This window comes from Canis lupus, chromosome 8, assembly GCF_011100685.1.
Source record: "Canis lupus familiaris isolate Mischka breed German Shepherd chromosome 8, alternate assembly UU_Cfam_GSD_1.0, whole genome shotgun sequence".
Classification (NCBI taxonomy): domain Eukaryota; kingdom Metazoa; phylum Chordata; class Mammalia; order Carnivora; family Canidae; genus Canis; species Canis lupus.
This window is the reverse complement of record NC_049229.1, coordinates 29,400,369-29,426,756: the sequence shown is the minus strand read 5'-3', so window position 1 is coordinate 29,426,756 and position 26,388 is coordinate 29,400,369. Positions and strand designations below refer to the sequence as shown.

The 26,388-nt window shown below is 41.7% G+C and overlaps 1 protein-coding gene and 1 long non-coding RNA gene across 8 annotated transcripts in view; one reads left to right on the top strand and one right to left on the bottom strand.

The window, feature by feature from the left end:
• Positions 1-21,604: 21,604 nt before the first annotated feature.
• FERMT2 (fermitin family member 2) overlaps positions 21,605-26,388 on the top strand; it is an 80,017-nt gene continuing 75,233 nt past the window's right edge. For 5 of the 7 annotated variants that reach the window (XM_038544740.1, XM_038544737.1, XM_038544734.1 and 2 more), the window contains exon 1: positions 22,436-22,601. In XM_038544740.1, coding sequence (XP_038400668.1) covers positions 22,445-22,601 — 157 coding nt within the window. In that variant the 5' untranslated portion in view covers positions 22,436-22,444. Of the gene's footprint in view, positions 21,694-21,881; positions 21,974-22,435; positions 22,602-26,388 lie in introns of those variants that run through there. The other 2 variants (XM_038544738.1, XM_038544739.1) reach the window with 2 other exon arrangements.
• Positions 24,400-26,388, bottom strand: part of LOC106559102 — a 155,165-nt gene continuing 153,176 nt past the window's right edge. The window contains exon 4 of the long non-coding RNA XR_005363259.1: positions 24,400-25,135. This is a non-coding gene — a long non-coding RNA (uncharacterized LOC106559102). The remainder of the gene's footprint in view (positions 25,136-26,388) is intronic.

Here is a 26,388-nt window from a genome sequence, read left to right as displayed (position 1 = left end):
CACTTACCATAAAAATATTTGTTAAATAATATTGGAGCTTGAAGGGGGGCATTCATAAGTGAGACTTCTCTTTTCCCTACCTAGGTTTAGAGCCAACTGAGAGAGAAGATACGGAGGAAACAATCAGATGGAGATCAATATATCAGTTTTATGATCAATAAAGTGGTTGACAAATGAGGTTTAGGTGTACAGCAAAATTGGTATCCCCAGTACAAAACCCCAAACCAGGGACGCCTGGGGTGGCTCAGCTGTTGAGCATCTGCCTTTGGCTCAAGGCATGATCCCAGAGTCCCGGATCGAGTCCCACATCGGTCTCCCGGCATAGAGCCTGTTTCTCCTCCCTCTGCCTATATCTTTGCTTCTCTCTGTGTGTCTCTCATGAATAAATAAATAAAGTCTTAAAAAAAAATCAGGTAGCCTCACTCCCCTAGTCTTTGCTGTATGCACATGCCCATAGAACAAGACCCTCACAGAACTCATCTCCTAGAGGAAGGACAGAATATGTATCCAAGAGAGGAAAGGAGAAAGAGGCCAGACTATGGCCCACCACTACCCTCAAGAGCCTTTCCCAAACTTGCCATCCAGGTAAGCCACTCTGCCTCCAGGATCAGAATGAGGGGTAGGAGAAGAGGCCAAGTGTGCTGGAAAGATCTTTCCCTATAGAAACCAGAGGAGTGGATCAGAAGCAATATTCCTCTAACAGGTCAATAAATACTTGGACATATGACTGAATGAATGAGTGAATAAACATTGACTACACATCTAATAAGTACTGGAGATGGAAAAATAAATAAAGATACCTAACATTTATGGACCATCTACTATATGCCTAGCTCTCTTTTGTTTTGTCTATATCAGTTTATTTAATTAATATTAAATGTATTAATATTTATATATTTATAGTATTGATTTAATTTAATTTAACCTATTTAATTTTATTTAATAGAATTTATCTCATTTTTAGTATAACTTAACATACTTATTATTACATGTTATGTTTTATAATTAGAGAATATATGTTGAATATAAAAATATTTTAACATGCATTAATATTTGCAATGTATTAATACATTTAAACCCCATAGCAACTCTCTGAGGTAGAAATTGTTATCCTCCCTACCCTCATCTTTCTGCACCATAGGACAAGGTCTGACCAGTGCGATGATGAGTTTTGAAAGAATCGTGCACACTTGCCTCAGCAACTTCTCTCTTCTTTTGTCTCTGCCTGCCCGCAGAAAGAATATATTCTCATATGCACTGCCTTGTGTGATAAGCTTGATAGTATGGGCCTACAGTTCTGGGGACCTCATTTGCTTTCTTACTAAAAAAAAAACCCAACAGATTAGGGGTGCCGGCTGGCTCAGTCAGGAGAGCATGCAACTCTTGATCTCAGGGTAATGAGTTCAAATTCCACCTGAGATGTAGAGATTACTTAAATAAATAAAACTAAAAAAAAAAAAATCCCAATAGATTAATCAAATTTCAGATTATGCTCACATTGAATAAAAAAATCTCACTGAGCATTAGTTGAACATGATTCTGTAAGGTTAGGCCATTAATAAAAAATCAGCTCCATCATCTGCATTATTTAGATCTTTGGTAAACAGCATTATATCTGGTTTCGATAATTATACTTTGAAAACAATGTAGCGAATGTGCTTAAGGTTCTAAGAAAAGTGACAAAGATGATCATCAAATCAACAGATAATAAATTACTGCAATGAAAATTTAAATTAATTCAGGTTGTTAACTCATAGAAGAAAAGGTTAACGAATTCTTTGATTACCCCTTACAAGTAAGTGAAGTGTTTTTTGTTTGTTTGTTTGTTTGTTTGTTTGTTGTTGTTGTTTTAAGATTTTATTTATTTATTCATGAGAGACACAGAGAGAGAGATAGGAAGAGACACAGGCAGAGGGAAAAGCAAACTCCATGCGGGAAACCTGACGTGGGACTCCATCCTGGGTCTCCAGGATCATGCCCTGGGCCGAAGGTGGCGCTAAATCGCTGAGCCATAAGGGCTGCCCAAGTGAAGTGTTACAGTAAGTAGGATGGTCCCTATGTCCACAAGAAAAAAAATCGGTAAAACAGATGAGTCTGGTTTTAGCAATTTTAATTTTTTTTTTAAAGATTTTATTTATTTATTCATGAGAGACACAGAGAGAGAGGCATAGACACAGGCAGAGGGAGAAGCAGGCATGGAGCCTGACACAAGACTTGATCCCGGATCTCCAGGATCACGCCCTGGGCTGAACACCATGCTAAATCACTGAGCAACCTGGGCTGCCCCTGCAACTTTCATTTTTAAAACTACAGAAAATTGCAACCAATACAATAAAACCACATTCCTTCCACCCCAAACTAGCAACCATTACCATTTTGTCTTATTTTGTTTCCAGCTTTAAAAAAAAAAAAAAAAGTCATAGAGTGCATGGTAGAAATTAGAACAATATCAAAGGGCTTATAGTAAAAAAAGAGGTAAGCCTCCCAACCCCAGACACTTGATCTCTCCCAGAGGCAACCCTACTACAGGTTTCTTATATTTCCTTACAAAGATATTCTATGCACATATGAGCATAGGTATAAGTGTGTTATCCCACCCTTTTTTCCCCCACAGTTGGGATGGGAGCTCATGATGTACAACGTTCTGTGTCTTGCTTTTTTAAATTAGTATTTCTTGGAGATTGTTGAAACAGGAGAGTTTAAATCTGACAGGATAAAGTACTTTTTAGTGGTCATGATGACAAAATTCTGAAATAAGTCACTAAAATTGATATTAGTTTTAGTTCTCTTAAGCCACTTCTGTCATTGAACAGGTTGAGGTTCCTAGGAAGCCGACTGAAATGGAGATTAGTATGCAGGAATTTTATTAGGTAGTGTTGTTGGGATCAATACCTATAGAGGAAAATAGAAGGAGAAAAATAAAAAGCAGAAATGGGCAGAGAAAGTTTAGGCTGCAATGCAGTCTCCACAACATAAACCCTTGGGGAGCTAAAGCTAGCAAGGCCCTTCTGACTTATCCTGAGTCAAGAAAGAGCCTCCGAAAAAAAAAAAAAAAAAAAAGAAAGAGCCTCCACATCAATCAATTATGAGATGCAGATGGCGTTCGGCAGATGTGGCCTTGGGGTACACAGTCTCTTCAACCAGGACAATTTCCAGAAGAGACCAATAGCTAAGAGCTCTATGCCAGTGGCCTACCAAAGTATGGAGGAGTAAGTTCTTCATCCCTGAAGGGGATCTAGATAAAGCATTGCAGTATCTGCTCAAAAAAAAAAAAAAAGTTCTTGTTTTTAGGACTATATTTAGGACTGAATTTCATTATATAAATAGATATATATTATATACATAATTTAAATTATTTTAAATATATTTATATTAAATTATATATTAAGTATATAAATTAAATATAATTTAAATAAATACATATAAATTATATATTATACATAATGAATTATATATATATTTAACTTTCTTTTTTTTAAGATTTTTTTTTTATTTATTAATGAGAGATACAGAGAGAGGGAAAGAAAGAGAGCGGCAGAGACACAGGCAGAGGGAGAAGCAGGCTCCATGCAGGGACCTGACATGGGACTCGATCCCAGGTCCCCAGGATTAGGCCTAGGCTGAAGGCAGCACTAAACCGCTGAGCCACCCGGGCTGCTCTATATTTAACTTTCAAGTGGTTCAAGAAAATCCATTTGTGGGAGTGTGAGAAAGAGAAAGAGATAAAGCAAACTTACAAATGCTAACAATTAGTGAGTCTACGCAAAGGAAATACGGGTATTCACAGTATTGTTCTTGGAATTTTCCTAAGGCACTGGTGACAAGTAAGAAATTGTACCTGGAACCCAAATGTTAGAACTCAATGTTGTGACTTGTTAAAGGCAGACTTTGTAACTATCTAAGGCCATTATACCAGAGTTTCAGGGTGACATGATTGGGTATATAAAAAAACTCAGTGAGCCCCCCACCAAGGTTTTCTCCCAACCTGTTGAACCTCATTCTGGGCAGGAAGAATTTTCCATCATCCCAAACATGTCTTCAAAAGGATAGTGAAGAGATTTGAGAAGCCATGCTCTCTGCACATCACTGTAAAGAAAAAGTATCCAAAATCTACAAATGAAGTAGAAAGTACCATGTGTTCTTTCAATATTAGAGCATTATCTAACAAGACTACCTAACAAGTCTGATTCTCTAGGAAATATAATGTTTGATTTACTATTTCCTGTTGATTAGAGCCTAGATTCAAGAAAGTTAAATAGTGCCTTATTGAAAATTGATAGTGATTTCTGTCTGGTCAATAAGATAACCTCACGTCACCTGGGTGGTTCAGTCGGTTAAGCACCTGACTCTTGACCTCGGCTCAGATCATGATCTCAGGGTCTTAAGCATGGACCCTGCTTAAGATTCTCTCTCTCTCTGCCCCTCCCACTTGTCGCTCGTGGGCTATCTCTTTCTCTCTCTCTAAAAATAAATAACATGAGATGCCTGGGTGGCTTAGTGGTTGAGCGTCTGCCTTTGGCTCAGGTCATGATAGCAGGGTCCTGGGATTAAGTCCTGTATCGGGTTCCCTGCAGGGAGCCTGCTTCTCCCTCTGCCTATGTCTCTGCCTCTCTCTCTCTCTCTCTCTCTCTCTCTGTGCCTCTCATGAATAAATGAATGGAATCTTAAAAAAAAAAAAAAAGAAAATGTAATAACATATCTTGTTAAAGGACAATAGCTTTGGGTTCCTTAGAAAAGTATTGCCCGAAACTATAACCGAAGAACTGATTATATTCATAACCAGTTTAGTGAGGATGTTGCCCACTGCCTAACATCTGTAGGACAGTTGGGGTATTTCTGCAAAGCATTCATAATTTGAGTATTATCCAAAAGTAGTTTCATCAGCTGGTACTCTCTCTGCGTATTTACCGAAGTCCTTTCCATGGGCTTTATTAATTCTAATTGTTGTAAGTGTTCAAAAGCCTTCATGACAATAGGTTTCTCAAAATTATAAACAGAATGGGCCTTCCTTTGAATAAACTTCTGAAATTCGTTATAGACCATTTGAAAATTAAAGGGTTCCTCTTCATAGGTGTCATTTAAATGTTTCATTGCAATTATAAGACAGATTTCCAAAACTGAAAGACCAATAGCATGTGTAATGACCACAGGCTTTTGTTGACATTGAAATGCTTTTGTAGTACTTCTCGTACACTTCTATCTTCCATGAGACACAGGGCAGAGGAGGAATCCGGTGACCATGAGAACCGCTCCATGGGCACCGCTCGCCACGTAATCTCCTCAGCTTCACCTGCTATTGCCAACCAGCCATTAAGATTTTGAATATCATCCTTGAATTAATATAGCTGTAATAAGGTTATTGTTGTTTTTGTGATCATTTAAAACCACAACATATTAGAGATGTGTCACCTCCTTTGAAAAACAAGAATCAACATTTATAAAGTGCCTAGAATAGTCAAATTTGTAGAGGCAGAAAGTAAAAGAGTGGTTACCAGGGACTGTGTTTTGGGGAAAGGGGGAGTTCGTGTTTAATGGAGACAGAGTTTCAGTTTGGGAAGATGAAAAAGTTCTAGAGATAGATGGTGGGATGGGGGTTGCACAACAATGTGAATGTATCTAATGCTACTACACTGTACTTAAAAATAGCTAAAATGTTAAATTTTGGGTTATGTATATATATTTTACCACAAAAGAATCACTGTAAAAAATTTTCAACTAAAAAACCAGAATGAGACCACAGGTGGAAGATAAGGTCAAACAGAAAATAAAATGATAGGAAAAAAATATAGGTGTTCTGAAAAACAATAAGAACAAATGGTTATGGGTATTAATTTCTTTGAAGGAACTAAAGATTGCCTACTGGGAAATTATGGGTATATTAATACCATATTTGAAATTTTTAACTTTTCACAGAGAGGAAATAATCTCTAAGAGAACAAGATGAGATTTTAAAATTTGGGTTGATTACTGGAAACACTCCCTGTCTGAGAGATAAATATTAAATTATGAAATGGTCTCCTCAGGGAAATTGTGAAAGTCATCATCCAAAATATTAAAAATTAAATCAGATGAAACATTAGGCAGGTCTAATGTAGGAAATGATCCTGGTCTGGTTTTGGGGAGGCAGACTAGAAGGCTTATTGGGGCTTTTCTATTATTTATTTTAAAGATTCTGCCAAAAAGCAGAACCCATATGCTCAGTTTCAGGGATAAGCTTGAAATTGTTATTCAGACTTCCTGAAGAAACAAGTGTTTGATTAGAGATTTGAAATAAGGTTTGGGTCCTATTTTGGGTGTATAAAACTAGAGACCCAGACTGCCCAGATCCCACACCGCCAACCATCCTGCATACTCAGTTGGGTTAACCACATGAAAAGAAAGAGCCAAATGCAGAACAGAGTTCTACTTTAATAGCAGAGTAAGCACTTCATCTTCCCACAAAGAGGGAAGGGGTCTCTGGCTGGATTGAAGAATGTAGCTTGTGCTGAAGGTCTAGGTGAGATGCCATTTCTTTCCCCCAAGTAAGAGAGGCCTGAGTCTCTGGAAGCCATGTGGAATGAAAGAGAGGAAAGTAGTCAGTTTGCCCCAGGTGTGATATACCTACCACACACACACACACACACACACACACACACAAAAGTGAATATAGGTGCAAACTTTTTTTTTTTAAGATTTTATTTATTTATTAGAGAGAGAGCAAGGAGCAAGAGCACAAGCAGGGGGAGAGGCAGAGGGAAAGGGAAAAGCAGACTCCCCACTGAGCAGACAGCCCAACTCTGGGTTTGACCCCAGGATCATGACCTGAGCTGAAGTCAGATGCTTAACCGACTAAGCCACCCAGGCACCCCAAGGTGCAAACTTTAATGTACAGTAAACTTACCTGTTAACAAAAGAGTCTAAAAGAATAATCTGGGCTCTAAACTACAAACTCCTCTCTTGAGGCATTGCAGGCAACAGAGATGGGCAAAGACTTACAGGTGTGGTGAAAACGGGGAGATGCCCTCATCCACATTTTCTCCCAGACAAAACTAAATTATTTATGAGGGCTGATTAAATCTCAGAGATGCAAAATTATTCAATATGTGTTCATATGTTCACCTCTTTTAGAAGTGAGAAGGCCAAGGAAAGCCCGCAGTGAAAAGCCTTTATAGGTTTTAAGGATGGATGTCAAGGAATATTATGATTTGAAAATTTAAAATCCTATTACAGAAGAATATAATTGTATATATAATTCTATATATAATTCTATAGTTAGAATAGAAGGACAAGGGGCACCTCGCTGGCTCAATCACTTAAGTGTCTGCCTTGGGCTGAGGTCATGATCCTAGGGTCCTGGGATTGAGTCCCATGTCAGGCTCCCTGCTCAGTGGGGATTCTGTTTCTCCCTCTCCCTCTGCTTGTGTTCGCTTGCTTGCTCTCTCTGTCAGATAGATAGACAGATAGATAGATCTTAAAAAGAAGAAGAATAGAAGGATAAATGTTTTGGTTGGAAAGGAAATACTTTAAAAGATAAATTCCAACAAAATTAATGGAAAGTAGTAGTAGTATTTTTTTCAGCAAGTAGTATTATGTGGAAAAGACTATTGTCCTGAACTTGAAATGGAAAAAAATGGAAATTTATGATAGGAAAGAGGAGAAGCCTAGAAGAAATGTCAAAGAAAAATATGTTGAAATGTAGATAACAAAAAAAAAAAAAAAAAAGAAAGAAAGAAAGAAAGAAAGAAAGAAAGAAAGAAAGAAATGTAGATAACAGAAAACCTAAGAATTTCTCAGATAGCCCTTTGGCAAATTATGTATGAAAGGATTCTTACTATTCATGTATTGTCATTCATTCAACAAACACTCACTGCCTCTCTGTGTTTGTGCCAGGCACTGGTAGGCATTGCAGATAAAACAGGTGCAGTAGGACAGGTAACAGAATGAGCTGGTCTAGCCCGGGGGTGGGGTAAATCTTCCTTCGCATGGGGTATCCTTATTGCATGTCTTAGTCTGGTTGCCCCATAAGTAGACCTTAAGATAAGGATTTGGGCACAAGCAACCTATTGAAGGGTTGGTTCCAGAAAGCTCTGTGAATGAATAAGGAAGTGGGACAAAGAAAGGAAGGAATGAAAATTACTAATGAGCAACTTACACCTGTGGGGAATTGGGGCTCAGTCCTACAGGGGACTCTCTGAGAGACTTTGTGGAATCTTCCTAAGAATGTCTTACTAAGGGGTATGAGGCTAGGCCATTTACCCAGCAACTCCCATCCCTCCCTAGGTAAGGGTCACCCCAGGGGTGTTCAATTCTCAGCACTTGCAGCCTCCCCTCAGGCAGAGAGACAAAGGAAGCTTATATAAACACTATAAGACAGGGGTTCCCAAATCTCCAAATCACCTGGAGGACTTGATAAAACCCAGATTGCAGGACCCCACTCCAGAGTTCCTGATTCTAGGGTGGGGCTGGAGAATGCATTTCTTTCTTTCTTTTTTTTTTTTTTTAAAGATTTTATTTATTTATTCATGAGAGACGCACAGATTGAGAGAGAGAGAGAGAGAGGCAGAGACACAGGCAGAGGGAGAAGCAGGCTCCATGCAGGGAGCCCGACGTGGGACTCGATCCGGGGTCCCCAGGATCACGCCCCAGGCTTCAGGCGGCGCTAAACCGCTGCACCACCGGGGCTGCCCTGGAGAATGCATTTCTAACAGATTACCCTGTGATGCTGATACTGTTGGTTCAGGGACCACACTTTGAAAACTACTGCTCTACACCAGCTCTGGGGCAGAGCACAACAGTATCTGTTACACACTAATATCTAAAGGATAATAGTCGGTAAGTAGACAAAGGGTCAGAGAGAGAGTAGAACTGTCTAGGTAAAGGAAATCCTCTACAAAGCCCCTGAGGCTGGATGGAGTCTGTGTGGTTAGAGGAACTGCAAGGTAGTGCCGAAAGGGAGAGAGTAAAACAAGATGAGGCAGGCAAAGTGTGTGGGGAAGAGATCAATCAGAGCCTTGGAGGCATGGTAAGGAATTAAGTCTTTTCCCTAAGAGAAAGGCAAAGGTATTGAATGGCTTTCAACGGGACAGTGACTGATCAGATTTGCATTAAATGTTCATTCCTGCTACAGCATTGAGAACATTAGGAGGGGCAAAGACAGGTATGGAGATCCCTTATAAGGTTTCTCTTGCAAAGCCAGATGGGAGACCATGATGGCTTGCACTGAAGTGGTGGCAGGAGAGGTGGAGAGAAGTAGATGGATCTCATAAATATGTAGGAGAAAGAATCAATAAGATTTGATGATGGATTAAGAAGAGGAAAGAAGTGAAGACTGTGTCACGGATGACTGTTAAGTGTCTGGTCTGTGCAGGTGGATTGAGAACCATCCTACAAGGAAAGACCCAGAGTTCAATTATGTGCAGGTTGAGTTTGAGGTTCATGTAGGACATCTAGGTGGAGACTTGGAATGAGCAATTAGGTATACAACCCTAGAGCTCATGAAACCACTTAAAGGTGTAATGTTGAACAAAAGTCAGAATGGCTGCACTAATACTTCAGTGAAGCTCAATTTTAAAGTAACCTCTTCCTCTCTTTCACAAACCTCCCCTCCTCCCTCAGTAGCCTGTTGCTTCAGGAACCCAGTACCACCCTAAAGACTTGACAAAGGAGGCTGACAGCAAGTATACAATTCCTGTCAAAACCAGCTAGATCCTGTATTTCCCTGTAAGATCCCCAAACCCCTTCCTCTGGGTGGGCTTGCAGTTTTTTTGAAGGCCATAGCCTGCTGCAGCCTCCATTGCCCAGCGAAGCAATAAAGCTATTGTTCCTCTTTATCCCAAACTCTGTCTTCATGACATAAATAAATAAATAAATAAATAAATAAATAAATAAATAACAAATATATATTTTGTTTAAATGCAATTAATTAATATATAATGTATTATTAGTTTCAGAGGTACAGTTTAGTGATTCATCACTTTTTTTTATTTTTATTTTATTTTTTTTTATTTTATTTTTATTTTTATTTTTATTTTTTTGTGATTCATCAGTCTTATATAATACCCAGGCTCATGATATCATGCACCCTCCTTAATGACCATCACCCAGTTACCCCACCCCCCTACCCCCCTCTCCTGCAACCCTCAGTTTGTTTCCCATGATTAAGAGTCTCTTGTGGTTGCTCCAACATACAGAGGTCAGTTTTTGACAACAGTCAGATAGTCCTGGGTTTGTGATAAATTTGGGAATTATTCACATGTAGCTGGTGTTCGAGCCATGCAGGTGGGTAAGCCCCCTAAAAAGAGTTCGTGGAATAAGAACAAAAGGGGTTCAGACTTAACTTCAAGGACTTCAAAAATCATGGTTAAGATGAGGAACATAAGCCAGCAAAAGGGTGTGAGAAGAAGCAAGACCAAGACAATATGGTGTGACAGGAGACAAGGATGAAGGAGTTATGAATCGCCAAGAAATCAAATCAGGTGAGGGTTGGTTTGTTTGTTTAAGGTGAGGGTTTAAAACACCTTTCAGATTTAGTGAGATGGAGGTAATTCATGAGCCCAACAAGAGGCACTGCAGTTGAACAGGAGGCAGAAACAAGGATGAGATTGGTTCAATAATGAGAGAGTGGGATGGAAATGGAGACAGTGAGTATAAAGACAATGCTTAATCTGCTTTTGAGAAGTTTTGATATCTATGAAGGGGAGGACAGCAACTAGGGAGCCAGTGAAGTCTGGGGTGGACTTCATGGCCTGTCCTCCATGTAGCCTTTCAAATGTTGGGGAAGACTTGAGCATATTTAAATGCTGACAGTAAGTCTCTGGATTGAGAGAGTCTGAAGACCCTGGAGATGGATAATTGAGAATTTATTAATTGAGAGTAGGAAGAAATGGAAAGCAAGGCACAGGTGGATTAACCTTTGATAAAAACATAGATATCTCTTCTGCCTAATGGCAGCAAAGGAGGAGAGGGCACCTTGTGTAGATGCAGGAGGATTAAAAGTTCAGTAGCATAAGTCAAGGAGTTTCTACCCCCCATGGCTACAATGTTCAATGGAAGCAGGAGATGAAGTCATGGGAGAGGGAGGAGTGAGTATAGATTGGAAAGGGCTAGGGTTGACTATTCAAAGACAGTGGAGAAGATTGAAGAATGATTTTTTTTTTTTTTTTAGGGTGGTGAGGGGTAGAGGGAAAAAGAATCCTAAGCAGGCTCCATGCCCAGTACAGAGCCCAACACAGGAGCTCAATCTCATGATGCTGAGATCACGACCTGAGCTGAAACTAGGAGTCAGATGCTTAACAGACTGAGCCACCCAGGTGCCCTTGATTTTTTTTTTTTTTTTAATCCTGGGAGGGAAAAATACCTCATGCCTTGTATTCAAATGATTTTCTCAAATGGGCTGTTTTCGTGTGATGATAAGGGCAGTACCTATGAACATGGATACACTTGTTTACAGCTTGGAGATCAGAAGCACCATGCTACTAAATATGCATGTGGCCCTAAGAAACACGTAAATATTTATATGTGATGTTTATACTCTTGGTTCTAATGACCTTCTAGAGTTTAAGTTTCTTAGAGGCACTGATCTGGGATATGTGCCTAGGATCATCTGGCAAGCTACATTTTATTCTTTCATTCATTTCACAACTAGTGAGCACTTGCCATGTGGCAGGCACTGTACTAGGTGCTGGGGGATATGTCTATGAACAAGGCAGAGGAGGGCAGGCTGCTACAAGGACCTCCACTCACATGGACTGCAACACTGATGGTGTTCCAAAGCTAGACATATCACAATGCAATTGGAAGTTCCCTCCCTTGCAGGAGCTTTAGATTCTAATGGCAGAGAGGACAGCTGGGTGGGGTGGAGACAAGCAAACAAACAAATAAGATAATTTCACATTTTTAATAAGTTTTGTGGAAGAAAAAAGATCAGATGAAATAGAAAGTAACTTGAGGATGGGGACAAAAGTTATTATAAGCTATGTGGCCTTTCTGAAGAGATGATGTTGGGGCAGAGAAAGACAGGGTCTTGGGAAGAGCCAGGGGGAGGGCTTGGTGGTAGGGGGGAAAGGCAAGTGCTAAGGCACAAGCGGGAGGAAGCTTCTAGGACTGAAGACAGTGAGGAGAAGCTCAGCCAGGTAGGTTGGCCCGGATCCTGTGCTGCCTCTTGAGCCATTGTAAGGAGTTTGGGTTTTATCCTAAGCTTGATGGAAAACGCTTGATGTTTCTAAGAGAGAAGTAAATGTTGTGATTTATACATTTAAAGGATCACTCCAGCCACTGTATAGGAAGTGGACTGGACAGGGAGAGAGCAGAGAGGCCACTTAGAAGGCTGCTGAATAAATAATCCAAATGAGAAGACAGCGGCTAGGACTAGGGTGGTGATGGTGGAGATGCAGAGAAGTGGATCAATGCCGGATCAATTTCAGAGATGGATTCCACATTAAATTAGTCACTGGAGGAGGCATTAAATTAGTCACAGTGAGGTGGGGGCGGGCGTTAAGCTGAGGCCTCGTTTTTGTTTTGTTTTTTTCAGGCTGAGTGAATGGCTAGAGAGTGGTGTTGTTCCTGCTTCTCCCTCTGCCTGTGTCTCTGCCTCTCTCTGTGTGTGTCTTTTATGAATAAATAAATAAAATCTTAAAAAAAAAAAAAAGAATGAGGATGTGGCAATTTCCAAACTCCAAGAGGAGCAAGCATTTAGAAAGACAACACTATGTGTTTTGCAACACAGAGGTCATTAGTGACTTTAAGAACAGTTTCAGGGGAGTGGTGGAAACAGAGACCAATTTGGGGGTAAGTTAAAAAGTAGTATAGGGCTGAGGAAGTAGAGATGTTACATACAGATATCTCATCTGAGTGGTTTTGTATTCTAAGGGACCATAGCAGTGAAGGGGTAGCAGAGGGATACATGTAATCAAGAGAGACCTTTTTCTTCCTTTCTTTATTTTTTTAAAAGATGTTATTTATTAATGAGAAACAGAGAGAGAGAGGTAGAGACACAGGCAGAGGGAGAAGCAGGACCCACGCAGGGAGCCCAATGTGGGACTTGATCCTGGGTCTCCAGGATCACGCCCTGGGCCGAAGGCAGCGCTAAACCACTGAGCTACCCAGGCTGCCCTCTTTATTTTTTTTTTTTTAAGATTTATTTATTTATTCATGAGAGACAGAGAGAGGCAGAGACAGAGACAGAGACAGAGACAGAGACATAGGCAGAGGGAGAAGCTCCCTGCAAGGAGCCTGATGTGGGACTCGCTGCCAGATCTCAGAATCACAACCTGAGCCGAAGACAGGCGCCCAACCTCTGAGCCACCTAGGCGTCTCATCTTCCTTTCTTTAAGTGGAGGTGCTGGAGTCTGTTTATAGAGCAATGGCAGTGATATGGAAGGAAGGGGAGAATTAGATGAAGCAGGAAAAACTGGGAATATAGCGGATACCTCCAAAAGCACCCCTTGAAAGAGGGGATGGGGTCCAAAAATGAAGAGTTTATCTTTTATTTTTACTGACTTTTTTTTTTTTTTTTTGAGATTTTATCCATTTATTAGAGAGAAACAGAGCATACGTAGGGGGAGCAGCAGGCAGAGGGAGAAGCGGGCCTCTCGCTGAGCCAGGAGCCTAATGTCCTAGGATCATGACCTGAGCCAAAGGCAGGCGCTCAACCAACTGGGCCACCCAGGGGCCCCAAAAGTTTATCTTTCAATAGGTGCAGGGATGCTTTCTCCATTTGTTAAGTTCTTAATGAATTATTTGTTGCAGGACGCCTGGGTGGCTCAGAAGTTTGAGCTTCTCCTTTGGCTCAGGTCATGATCCTGGGGTCTGGGGATCGAGTCCTGCATCGGATTCCCTGCATGGAACCTGCTTCTCCTTCTGCCTATGTCTCTGCCTCTCTCTCTGTGTTTCTCATGAATGGATAAATAAAGTATTAAAAAATATATATATTTGTTGCATGCAGTTCAAAGGAGAGAAAAGATTTGCAGTGACACCTCCCAGGCACCAGATGGTGATGTTCAGCTGCTGTCAATTCTCTGTCACCTGAGCACCTTCTTAGGAGCAAGTAGATAAAAGGTACTTTTGTCCTTCTAAATTGGACTGGGTTGGCCCTAGGGCAATTGGAGTTGTAGGTGACTTTCTGGTTTGGCTGTTTTAGTGGAACTGCAAATCCTGTTTTGGGAAGAATAGAAGGTTTATGCATGTGAAGAGGACATTGTGATACAAAGCACAAAGAGAACAGGGATCTTTTCACAGCATGGGGGTTGGGAGTCAGTGGTTTACCTAGTTACTAAAAATTGGGAAGAACCTGCTGGACACTGAATAACATTGGAAATCAGGAAGAAGACTAATGTATTCATTAACAGGCAAACAGTTGAGCAGGTCAGAGTTTCTGGTATGTTGTAGGAACTGACTGCGTGAAGGCAGCTGTCGGAAATGGCCTCGTGGCCTGTGTCCTTTGGAGTGACCTGCGAATGGTGGCTACACTGTCTCAGGCCAGTGGACCCCCAGCAGCACCTCTGTGCTGGGCACGTTGGCATTTGTGCTGTCCCCATTGGTTCTCCCTATGGGCTTTGGAATCTCTGCCCTAGTTGTACTGAAATAATCTCTTAATCACATCCTTCCTTTCTTACATCCCGGCCCCAATCTGACCTCCTGGGAGGGCCTCTGTTGAACAGCACAATAACCCAGCCAGCCCCACCCTCTCGTTGGCTAATATTAACAGTATTTATTTAAATATGTTTATACACAATTTGCTGTATCCTGCTGTGTGTTTCCACTTTTATAAAATAGTTAGATCCTTCCAGTAAACCAATAGCCTAGCAAACTGGTGTGTATTTCTTCTGTGGTGGCAAGGGCTGCTCCTATTTCTCCTGAATCTGGGCAATTATCCCCCCAAAACCCAGAGAGATCTTGGTTTTAAGTTTAAGCAAACTATTTCCCCCTTGACTTTTCCGTAAGTCTTTATGCACGCTCCTGTGTCCTTTGTTTTGAAAAAGCACCTTTGCTCCTGTGGCACCTCCATACTACTATACTCGTTCCTGCTTTCCTTTCACTGAGAAACTTCCTTTTTCTTCTTCAACTCTTTGAAACCTGTCTCAACTAGTTATAAAATTGTCCTCTGCAAGGTGAGCAATGATTTTGGCCAGGCTTTGTGTTCTTCAATCACTCTTTATTCTCCTGAACTCCTCTGCATCATTTGATACTGTTGACCATCTTTTCCTTCTTGAAATGGTTCTTTCATCTTTCCTTTCCCTTTTTTTTTTTTTTTTTTTTTTTACTTCTTTCCTTTTTTTTTGGCTTGCCTGACTCTGGACTAACCTGATCTTTTTTTCACCTCTGTTGCCTTAGAGGATTCTCCTTCCTGCTTCTGCCTTTGGGGAACAGTTAGTTACCCCAAGGTTAGGCTCCTTTGGGAGTGAAGCCATCTCTTCAGGCTTGCCTCTCTGTTCATGATTTCTCTCTGTGATCTGATACTCTCACAAAATGGCCAGGTTTATTTACCTAATTGCCCTTGAAATGTTTCCACTGGGGTATACAGCTTTCACCCTAAGTTGAATATTTCTTTTTTAAAACATGTTGTCTTCCCTTTGCTCCCTGAAATCACCTCCTCCCTAGCTCCATTCTCCAGTTCAGTAACCCCATTGTTCGTCTTGCTTGGTCACCCAAACATGAAAACTTTGCAGCATTTATGACCTTCTTTTTTTCAGACCTAGGTTTTAATCCCAGTTCTCTAGCCATCAGGTAACTCACATTAAAGAAGGATAATCATAAAAACTCAGGGTTGTTGTGAGGAACGTTTCAAGTGCACTAAACAGCTCTTAAAACATCAAAAATGCTCAAAAGCTTTTGATAATAATTCTTTTGAAATCCCCTCCATCCCCCAATCCCTACTTTTCTTACATGTAAGTCATGAGCAGATTCCAAACCAACCTTCTGAATTCTAGTCCCTAGCTCTTGCAATCCAACATGCATATTTTTACTGGATTAATCTTATTTGAATATTGCTTTCATGATATTACTACCACGTAACAACTTTTTAATGACTTACCATTTCCTTTCTCCGAATCTAAACTTCTATCCTACCTACTCTGGCCTCACTCTACCCCACTCTTCTCCAGAGCATCTCCTTGGCATTTCTTCCTTTCTTCTCCATGGCGGTGGGCATGCCATGCTTACTTTTGCCTCGTGATTTCACACACTACTCCTCCCGATAGGCCTAACTCCATCCTTCAGATCCAGTTAGATTTGTCTTCTTCATAAAGACATTCCATGACTTCACTGATGACCTTCTTTCAGAGGTTAGATTATCATAGTCTTCATAGTGGGTTTGTACTTTATGATTTAGATGTTAGAGTGATAGTTTCTCTACCTTCTGAATTTTTTAAAAAATATTTTATTTTTTTAAAATTTTATTTATTTAATTTATTTATTCATGAGAGACACAGAGAGAGGGAGAGGCAGAGACACAGGCACAGGGAAAAGCAGGCCCCATGCAGGGACTGTGGCGCTAAACCACTGAGCCACCGGGTCTGCCCTAAAAAATATTTAATTTATTTATTCATGAGAGACAGAGAGAGAGGCAGAGACACAGGTAGAGGAGAAGCAGACTCCTCGCAGGGAGACCACTGCGAGACTCAATCCCGGGACCACAGGATCATGCCCTGAGCTGAAGACAGACACTTAACCACTGAGCCACCCAGGCATCCCCCTTCTGATTTTTTAAATGAATCATTTATTTAAATACTTGTACACAAATATTAGTACTAGACAAAAGATGGAAACATCCCAAATGTTTTTCAAGTGATAAATGAACATTTGGGTTGTTTCCATCTTTTGGCTAAGTATTAATATTTGTGTGCAAGTATTTGTCTGGACATATATTTTCAATTTTCTTGGTATATATCTAAGAGTACAACTGCTGGGTTATATGGTAGCTCTATAATTTTCTGAGGAATTGCCAAATTGTATATCAAAATAGTTGACCATTTTACATTCCCACCAGCAATGTATGAGGGCTGCAATTTCTTCATATCCTAGCTAGCACTTGTTATTGTCTTTTTCTAATTATATCATTCTGCTGGGTATGAAGTGTTATCTCATTGTGATTTTGATTTGCAATTCCTTGATGCCTAATGGTGTTGAGCATTTTTCCATTGCTCATTGATCATTTGTGTATCCTTTTTGGAGAACTGACTAATCAGATTATTTGTTCATTTTATTTATTATTTTTTAAAGGATTTTATTTATGAGATACAGAGAGGCAGAGACATAGGCAGAGGGAGAAGCAGGCTCCCTGTGGGAAGCCTGATGTGGAACTCATCCCAGAACCCTGGGATCACACCCTGAGCCAAAGGCAGCTGCTCAACCACTGAGCCACCCTGGTACCCCTATTTGCTCATTTTAATTGAGTTGTCTTATTGTTGATTTATAGTAGCTCTTTATATATTCTAGATATAAGTTCCTTAAAAATATATGATTTACAAATATTTTTCCCATTCTGTGGGTTATTTTTTCACATTTTTCATGCTCTTTTGAAATTTAGGTATTTTTTATTTTGAGAAAATTCAATTTTGTTTTTCTTTTGTTGCTTTGGCTTTGATGTCTTATCTAAGAAGCTATTGCCTAATCCATGGTTACAAAGGTTTACTCCTATGTTTTCTTCTGAGAATGCTATGTTTAGATCTTAAACTTAGGTCTGTGATTCATTTTGAGTTAATTTTTATATATAGTGTAAGTAGGGGCCTAATTTTTTTGCATGTGGATATCCTTTATGATATTTTAAATATAAGTCTCCTACATCAGATGTTCCTTTAAGACTTTGTGATATGTTATATGTCTACATATCTGTCTCAGTGCCTTGTACTGTTCTAAGGCACACAATTAGCTACCTTGTTTGTATGATCCTATGTGTGAATCCTCCATATTTTTGTCGAGGACAGAATGTTTACAAGATGACATGATGTTCAAAATTAAATCAAAGAAAAAAAGTTTTTTTCACGTATCACCCAGCATGGTTTCTTACGAAAAATTTTCTATACTCTGGAGCGGTACATTTGAGCAGTGCATTTCTTTCTCCTTGAAGTAGATTTCATTGCTATTTAAGAGTTCTCCTTTAGGTCCATGTCGAAACATCCCCACCCCCAGCAAATCATCTTTGTCCCTAGGTTTGCTACTCCTTTTCTTGCTGTTTGCAGTGACTACCGTTTCTATAAAAACTGTGGCCCCTGCAGCCTTCCTTCCCATTCTTAGTTTACACTCCATGTCCTTTGACTTCTACCTCCTTAGTAGCTTTACCAGTATGTTCCATTTTTGGCAATCCCTGGGACAAAGAATTCTGTTCACCTGGTATTTGACAGGAATAATTCATTACATTTCATCTTGCTGGCCTCATATGGTGGTTTGAAGTGCATTTTTAGTTACCCTTACACTTTCGCACTCACACAGACCTTCTCTTATTTTTTCCTTTTTTTTTTTTCTCTTATTTTTTCCTATCACCCAACATCTCTCTCTTTCAAACCTGGTGGGTTTATTTTGTATTAACCTTTTAGAAATATAAAAGCACAGCTTAGGTAGGGTCAGAGAAAAAGCCGAAGTCAACCTGTGGATTACCCAGCCCAAGGGCTGCATTTGACGGCAGATCTGTGAGGTATCATTTGGTCTAAATCTAAGACCAGTGCTTGGTACCTTATTTGGATATTGCTGCTTTCAGTGCTTGGGCTGTTCTTCCAAACACTGGAGTTCTCGGCTACTTTTCAGCATGATGTCAGTACCACAAGTATTGCATTGTCTTAGAGGTTCTAGTGGGGGATTCCAGATAAGATTCCACATCTGAATACACTGGAAAACATTAGGTAGAAGTAAACATTTAAGAAATGCATTTGAAAGCCTCACTTGATAAACCGGGGGAAAAAAAATCCCGGTTTCAATGATTGGAGTCAGAGTCCTCTTTCATCTTCAAAACAAGCACCAGCTTGAAATACTCAAAAAGAAGGCCCGAAGGAACCAGCTGCACCCATCCTAATCTATTCCTCCAATGGTACTTAACAGAGGGTCACTGCCTTCCTGTGCTCTATACTGCTCAAATATAAACTGCTTTTTTTCTCAAGATAGGAAAGTCTCTTATTATGCTATAACTAAGCTATTTCAAATGTTAAGAAATGGGGCTGTTATTTACATTATTAACCATCTCCCTCTGTCACTAAATGTAAAGAACATTCACAGAAGTGCGCATTAGTCAAAGCAGTAGGCACTGTGGTGAGAGGCTGTTCAGAAAGTACTCACTGGAAAGTGAGAAAAGAACTAGAATGTGGAAACTGGGTGCTAAAAGGGTTTCTGAGACAAAACAGCTTTGACAAATTTGTATGAAGGACAGCATATTCAGAAAGAACATGGATATTTTTGGTTCTATGGAGGCATATTCAGAAGCAATAGTTACTCGGAATTTACTGGGACACTTGCAAAGTTCATTAAGGTACAATGTTTAGCCTCATTTCTGGCTCCATTTTAAATCTCTGTCCTTCCATTTCCCACCTCTCCCCACTAACCCTAATTTTGTGCTATACCCCTAATGTATGCTATCTCATAGCCCATGAATACTTATACATTGCCACAAATCTTTTTGAGATAAGATGTGGAAATAACACATAAAATTTAAAAGCCAGGATTTCCCTAGTAATGAGATTTCTCCCTGACTTACTGTTTCTTTGACATTTGTATTGATTTGGTATCAGCATGTTTTCCATTTTGTTTCAAGCTATTTATAAATTTGTGGGAAAAACAAAGATTTAAGTCCCTGCTTTGAAAGAGCTCATGTTTTAATTGGGAGGGGGGGGATATTAAAAAACACAAAGGGACACTTTGCCAAGTAGTTCAGTAGCTTCTCTACCGCTGTGTCCATCATTGTGAATGTAACGGCATGCACAGAGAAATTGAGATGTTGAATAAAATTTAAGGTGGTGACAGAGAAGTCCTGAATGCAAAGCTTTGGAGTTTGTAGAAAATGAAGAAGAAGAAAAATCTCCCATGATCTCAACACCCACACAGCTTCTTATCATTTGGTGTATTTCCTTCCAGTCTTTTTTTTTTCTTCCTCTGAATAGTTGAGGATAAGCTTGTGATGTTACAGCCACATACACAGTTTTGTACAGCTTTTTACCCTAACAAGCAATTCCCTATTTTTGTAAGAACGTTTTCCTGTATATTTTCAACACCATAATTTACACAAATATTCCCTCCTCTCTGGGACATTCATACCACTTCCAAAAGAACCCTCTGAAACCTCCATGAGTAGAAATAATTGGAGAGCGGACAGACGCCAGATCCGAGGCATCAGTTTCTCCATGATGACTAGCTCCAAGTACGGTAGTGGTTTTCCCTATTTTTGGTGCCAAACCTCTGGCATCTGAATTTCGCTGCTTTCCTTTCGCTCCTTTATGGGTCCCATCCCTTTCTCGAGGCCTCTAACCTCGTTTCCCAACTGCGTTGAGGAACGGAGGGTTATTTGCCTCGTAAGTTCCTTTTCAGAGTAATTGGCACAGCTCAAGAACACGGAGACTTTAAAACCCGGGGCTTTCGCGGGACCTGGGATTAGCTGTCTTGCGGACCTAAGTAAGTTTTTTGAGCCCTGCGTCTGCCCGCCCGTCTGCGAGGCGGGTTCTCTGGGGGGCCCTTTCTGAATCGAGTGCGACAGTAAACGGGGGAAGTGGAAGTAAAGTGGGAAGCGGGAGGACCATTTTCTATCCCTGGTCGGTCTCAACAGGTAGAGCCCTGTGGTTCTCCCTACCTGCTGGCACCATCCCAGAGCTATTAAAATTCTTTCAAGGTGTGGCTGAGGGTGGGGTAGAGGATGCTTAGCCACCTACAAGCCCCAGTCGACTGTTAGTTCTAAGTTGCATACAAAAATACACAAATGCAAAGAGCTGGAGCGGCCGGAGAACGTTTCTGAGTCAAACTGGCTGTGCTGCGCCCCGCAAACACGGAGCGTCGGGGGGCGTATCTGACCCGCTTCTGCTTGGAGCCTCCGAACGGGTTAAAAGCGCAAGCGAACTCTTGGGAGTCCGGTAGGAGTTGCTGGTTGTGCCGGACATTGCTTACGAGGCGATTTTTGCGGTCCACCTCCCTCTGGGTTTTCTCATTCTTTTGTGGGATGTTCGTGGAGCTGGCCTGGGCACTCACTTTCTCCAGTTTCCACGTCCCAGACCCTCCTCTCCAGGTCCCGGAGCGCCGCACCTACTCCCGCCCCGAGTCTTCGGGACTCGCTCCAGGCGTGGGGGGGGGGGCGGGCGGGGGGACTTGGTTCCCTGAAAGCGACCTTGCCCTGGGAATTTCCTGTGACCGTTTCTCACGGACAAGCCCCTTCTCCCGCTGGAAGGACGGACGCCCACCGCCACGCGCTCCCGCAAAGCCGCAGCCCCGCCCCGCCCCGCCGCGCCGCGCCCCCCTCCCCTCGCGGGAGGCCGCCCCCGCTCGCCTCGCTCCCCCTCCTCAGGTCCCGCGGCCGAGAGCCCGGATGTTGGATTCAATCCCTACGCCCGGTCCTTCATTTCCATAAAAGGGCAGCGGCTCGGCGGGGCTGAGATTGCTGCGCCGCGGGCGCCCCTCGCCTCCCCCTCGCCGCGCCCGGCACCTCGGAGCGCGCCGCCCCGCCCGCCCCGCCCCCAGCTCGGGAGTGCGCGAGGCCCCCCTGCCCCCCCCTGCCCGCAGCGCGGCCGCGGGGGACCGTGAGGGACTCGGGTGAGGCGGCCCGACCGCTCCGGGCGGCTCGGGGGGCGGGGGAGGAGGGAGCAGGCGCGCCCAGCCGCGGCCGGACTCGGACGGAGGAGGCGGGGAGGGAGGGGTGGAGCGCCGGCAGACGGGCGAGGGGCCGCGACGACGGGACTCCATTAGTCGCTCCCGCCGGGAGGCAGCGCTTTGCCGGCCGACGGGGGGACCGCGCGCCGCCGCCCCGCGAGCCGCCGCCGCCGCCGTGCTTGTTGCTGCGCGAGCCCCCGGCCGGGAGCGCGAGGAGCGCGCGGTGAGGGGCCGGGACCGGGCCGGGACCTGAGGGGGAGCGAGGGCGGCGAGGTGGAATGTGGGGCCCCCGGGCGGCGTCTCGGCGGGCCGCGGTGCGGAGCGCAGGCCGGCAGGTGAAGCCCGCCGCGGGCCGCTAGGCGAGGGCCGCTGGGCTGGGGCGGCGAGGGCCGGGCGGCGAGGGCCGGCGAGGGCCGCCGCGGGGCGGGAGCGCGGGGCGGGAGCGCGGGGCGCCGGCCGGGAAGGGCGCGGAGTCCGCCCGCAGTCCCGCCCGCAGTCCCGCCCGCAGGCCCTCCCCGCCTCGCCTCGCCTCGCCTCGCCTCGCCTCGCCGCCCTCCCGAGTTCGTGCGGAAACCCTCGGGTCCTCCACCTCCTCCCGCTCCGCCGCGGACTCCGCGAATTCGGTGGGATTCGCCTGCCTTTGGGGGAGTGACGCTGACGAGAGCCATTTCCTCCGTGCTCGCAGGAAGGAGCCATGGCTCTGGACGGGATAAGGATGCCAGATGGCTGCTACGCGGACGGGACGTGGGAACTGAGCGTTCATGTGACAGACCTGAACCGCGATGTCACCCTCAGGGTGACCGGGGAGGTGCACATTGGAGGGGTGATGCTCAAGCTGGTGGAGAAACTTGGTGAGTAGCGTCGCAGCCGGGTCTAGATAAAGACCTCCAGGCTGAGGCGGCGGCCGGGGGCGGGGGGGCGGGGGGAGGGGGGAGCGGCTTACGGCTGGGGGAGGGGTGGGTTTTGGAACTCTTGCTCGGCATCCCGCAGACACTTTTGAAAATGGTAAGATCTTTCAATAATTAAGCAAAAAAGACCTTTCACCTTTGTGTTGTGTTTTGCGTTGTTACTGTTTGAAATTTTCTTAATGTGATTCCTGCCTCCCAATTAATAGACCTAACTGTGTGGTTACTGGCGAGAACGCCTTATTATTATTATTATTATTATTATTATTATTATTATTATTATTATTTTACATTCAGCGACTTCACGTTAGAAGAAATGACAAAAGTGCGCATTTATGTTGAGAGGGGGGATATTACAGGGCTTGTGGTTATCACGTATCTTCAGCGCACCTGAGTGTTGGTGACATCTGGTATTGAGGATGATGCAAACATTTTTTTTAAAGAATAAACTGTACTGGAAAATGTGCAACTTCTTGCGCCAATAATGAAGGTTCTATAGCCGTACTATACGTGATGGAGTGTATTAAAATGTTCCAGTCAACCACTCTTACCAGGGGTGGGGCAGTGTTTGGACTATCTGAAGTCTGTGCTTTAAAAAAGCTATTTCGAGTGTTCAATTGTATATTAAGCTCATGAAATAATTTTATGCTAAAAAAACAGGCATAATTAAACTAATTCGAGATTCATAGTATTTGCTTGGGTACAAGTATATATTGCATTGATTTAAAACTGAATCCATTTAAATAATAGGGTATCCAACAATAGGGACTGTAAGAAAATTCTGTAGTACAATATTTTGCTCGTGATGCATGAAATTTTCAAATTTAAGAATCAACTAAAATAATTCTAAATATGAGTTTATCACAAGAGAAAGGCTCAGAGGTCTGTCTTCATGAGCTTAACATGCCTTTTGCAGGTCATGCAGTTGTGGTAAGGTGAAGTGTGGCACTGCCATTTATTTATTTATTTATCTATCTATCTATTTATTTATTTATTGCCTTTTTAAAACACGGCTTTCATTCTTCAAGCCACTCTGGAAAATTAGAGAAGTGCTTATTTATCAGGAAATGTATTTCTTTACCAAGAGATTGTTGCAAACCTACCATATAAATTTATGGAACTGGTGCCCTATAATGGTATTTGCAGAATAGTGTAGAATTCATTTAGGTGGATCATCTTTGTATCTCTATAGGTGGTGTAATTATTGAAGGACCAAAAAGAAGCTCCTTACAAGATAGACTCTTCTTAGGGCTGTGCATTGTTTGGCTTTCTGAGACTTGGCCCAGGAAAGCAAGCCCCCCTCGGGTAGTCCTTTGTAAATGAGATTTTACTATATTGGTAATCCAATTAACTGTTGGTTAACGTTGTTCTTATCTGATTTGACTGTATAAATCACTTTTCGTAATATCTGTGAATCTTTTTTTTTTTTCCAGCATTAGCGTGGGATTATTTAAGGAAGAAAATAGAAAGTATAATTTTTAATATTTCCTTTCTTTTTGAAGGAAACAAGCATTTGCATCAGAGGTTGCTTATATATATGATAACTGGACCTTACTGATACATTGGTTTCAATATGAGATATTTCTTAGTGTGAAAAAGGAGCCATTGAAGGTGACTGAGACAACTTAAAGTTCTTGAAAGCCAGGCTTTATCTGATAAATAAGTAATGACTTCTATATTTATATTGTATTGATTAGAACTGTTTATTACAGAATCACAGGTATAAATAGAAATATAGAGAATACTATTTGCAGACAGAACTGATGTTAATTTAAGTGACTGTACTCTGAATCTTTTAATGTTGGTGACTGTACTCTGAATCTTTTAATGTTGATACATTTAAAATTTTTTATGCAGTGAAAAGAAGCCCTGAAAAGTAGGAGATGCTGTGTAGGTGGAAACCTTGCATTTTTCTCGAACTGAACCAGTACTGATCTTCCATTTTGATTTGCAAGTAGAAAGTGCTTTTCATCATTATTCTGACTTATCTGTTTGGTGCAAGTAGAACTATGATTTTTTGCTTCTGGTTTTAGGATTAGTATCAAATACTGAATGATAAGCTATTTTGTTACCTATTGGTAAGTGAAAAGAGAAGAAATTCAGTAGGGCAGCATTTAAAGTTTACAAACCCCTTTAGTCAGATTAGAAAGGAACTTCATAATTTTTCGGCATTGCCTAAAACTGCAATGGCTTGTCTTTTGAAACGCTGAGTTGTGTCACCAAAGGTATTAAAGGGTGGACTGGGTAGTTACTTGTCAGCAACTGCAGTAGATCAAAGCAGCTTGCAGAATCTAGATGATTAGAGGTAGAGATGGCACAGGGCCTTGTGTCTTGGGATCACAGAGCAGGGATGGACAGTTGGCAGAACCTGGCTGCTGTGGCCTTTGAATAGTTTTGGTACGGTGGAACGGAAGGTTATCACAGCTTTCACCAACCTTTGACTCCAGATGCCTGTCTGGTCCCCTTGTTCTGATCAGAATCTGTATGAATACCAAGAGCATTAAGTTTTAACTCTTTCTTTCTATGTAATCAATGATAATTGTTTCCCTGGGATTAATAGATTGTGTAATGACACCTCCCTTCAAGGTTGTATTAAAATTTTGTAAGTGGGGCACCTGGCTGGCTGAGTCAGAAGTGTGTGTGACTCTTCATCTCACGGTCATGAGTTCAAGTCCCACATTGGGTGTAGAGATTATTTAAATAAAAAAATACTTGAAAAATAAAAAAACAAAATTTTGTATCTCTGTCCATGTAGGGAATTTTCTGAGAAGAGGCTTTTTAGCATTTATTAGATTATCAAAGAAGTCTGTGATTAAGGAAAAAAGATTGTAACACAACTCCTGGGTTTGACCCCTGCAGGTCAGCCTTATTGCATTCAGCCCAGACTTAGTCACTTAATTGAGCAAGCTAAAAAAGTAAATAAATGCTTCCTTAGTATGTGTCAGCATCATTATTTAGTTAGTATTTTATAAAGAGCTTTTGCACTTCAGTTAAGGTCATTAAATCATGATTCTTTGATTCATGACTTTGATTCAAAGATCTGAAAGGCCTCCTTTAAATTTTAGTGTAAACCTCATGTCATTATGCAGTAACCTTTTAAAAGAAACATAAAGAGTGTATGCTATGAAGAAGTGGGCTTTAGGGAATTATATCCTGATGTCACAGAAAATGTTTTGCATCTTTGACTTAATTTAGGATGATACTAGACAGACAATCGCAAGATTGGTCCCTTCTATGTTTATACCTCATTCTGAAATGAAAAATTGTTTTCTGCCCTCTATTTTTTAAAAATCCAGGTTGACAGTTTGAAATAGAACTTGAAAAATTTATTGTAGTTTTTTAAAAAATAATTTTCAAATCTGTATAGTTTATTTTGTGTCTGTTTTTATTTAAAAGTAGAGTTAATAAAACATTAGGGACAAAGAATGAGATGACAGCAAATAAACTAATTGTACAAAAAATAAATTGTAAGGAAGAGCCCCAATTTTATGGGATTTTCCTTATGTTCCTCTAGAGATCAAGAAATATTAAAACTGTCTACTCACTAGTAGTCAAAACTTAGTATGGAGGATTCGAAGTGAAGAGGTGCTTTGTTTCACTGCGTTTTCAGAACACTTTATAAGTGTCTTCTGAACTTTTTTTTTCTTTTTTCTTTTCTGAGCTTCTATGTACAATTTAATATTACCTTTCTGTAAAAATTCGTATTAGTTAGAGGATAAGGAATTTATTCTTC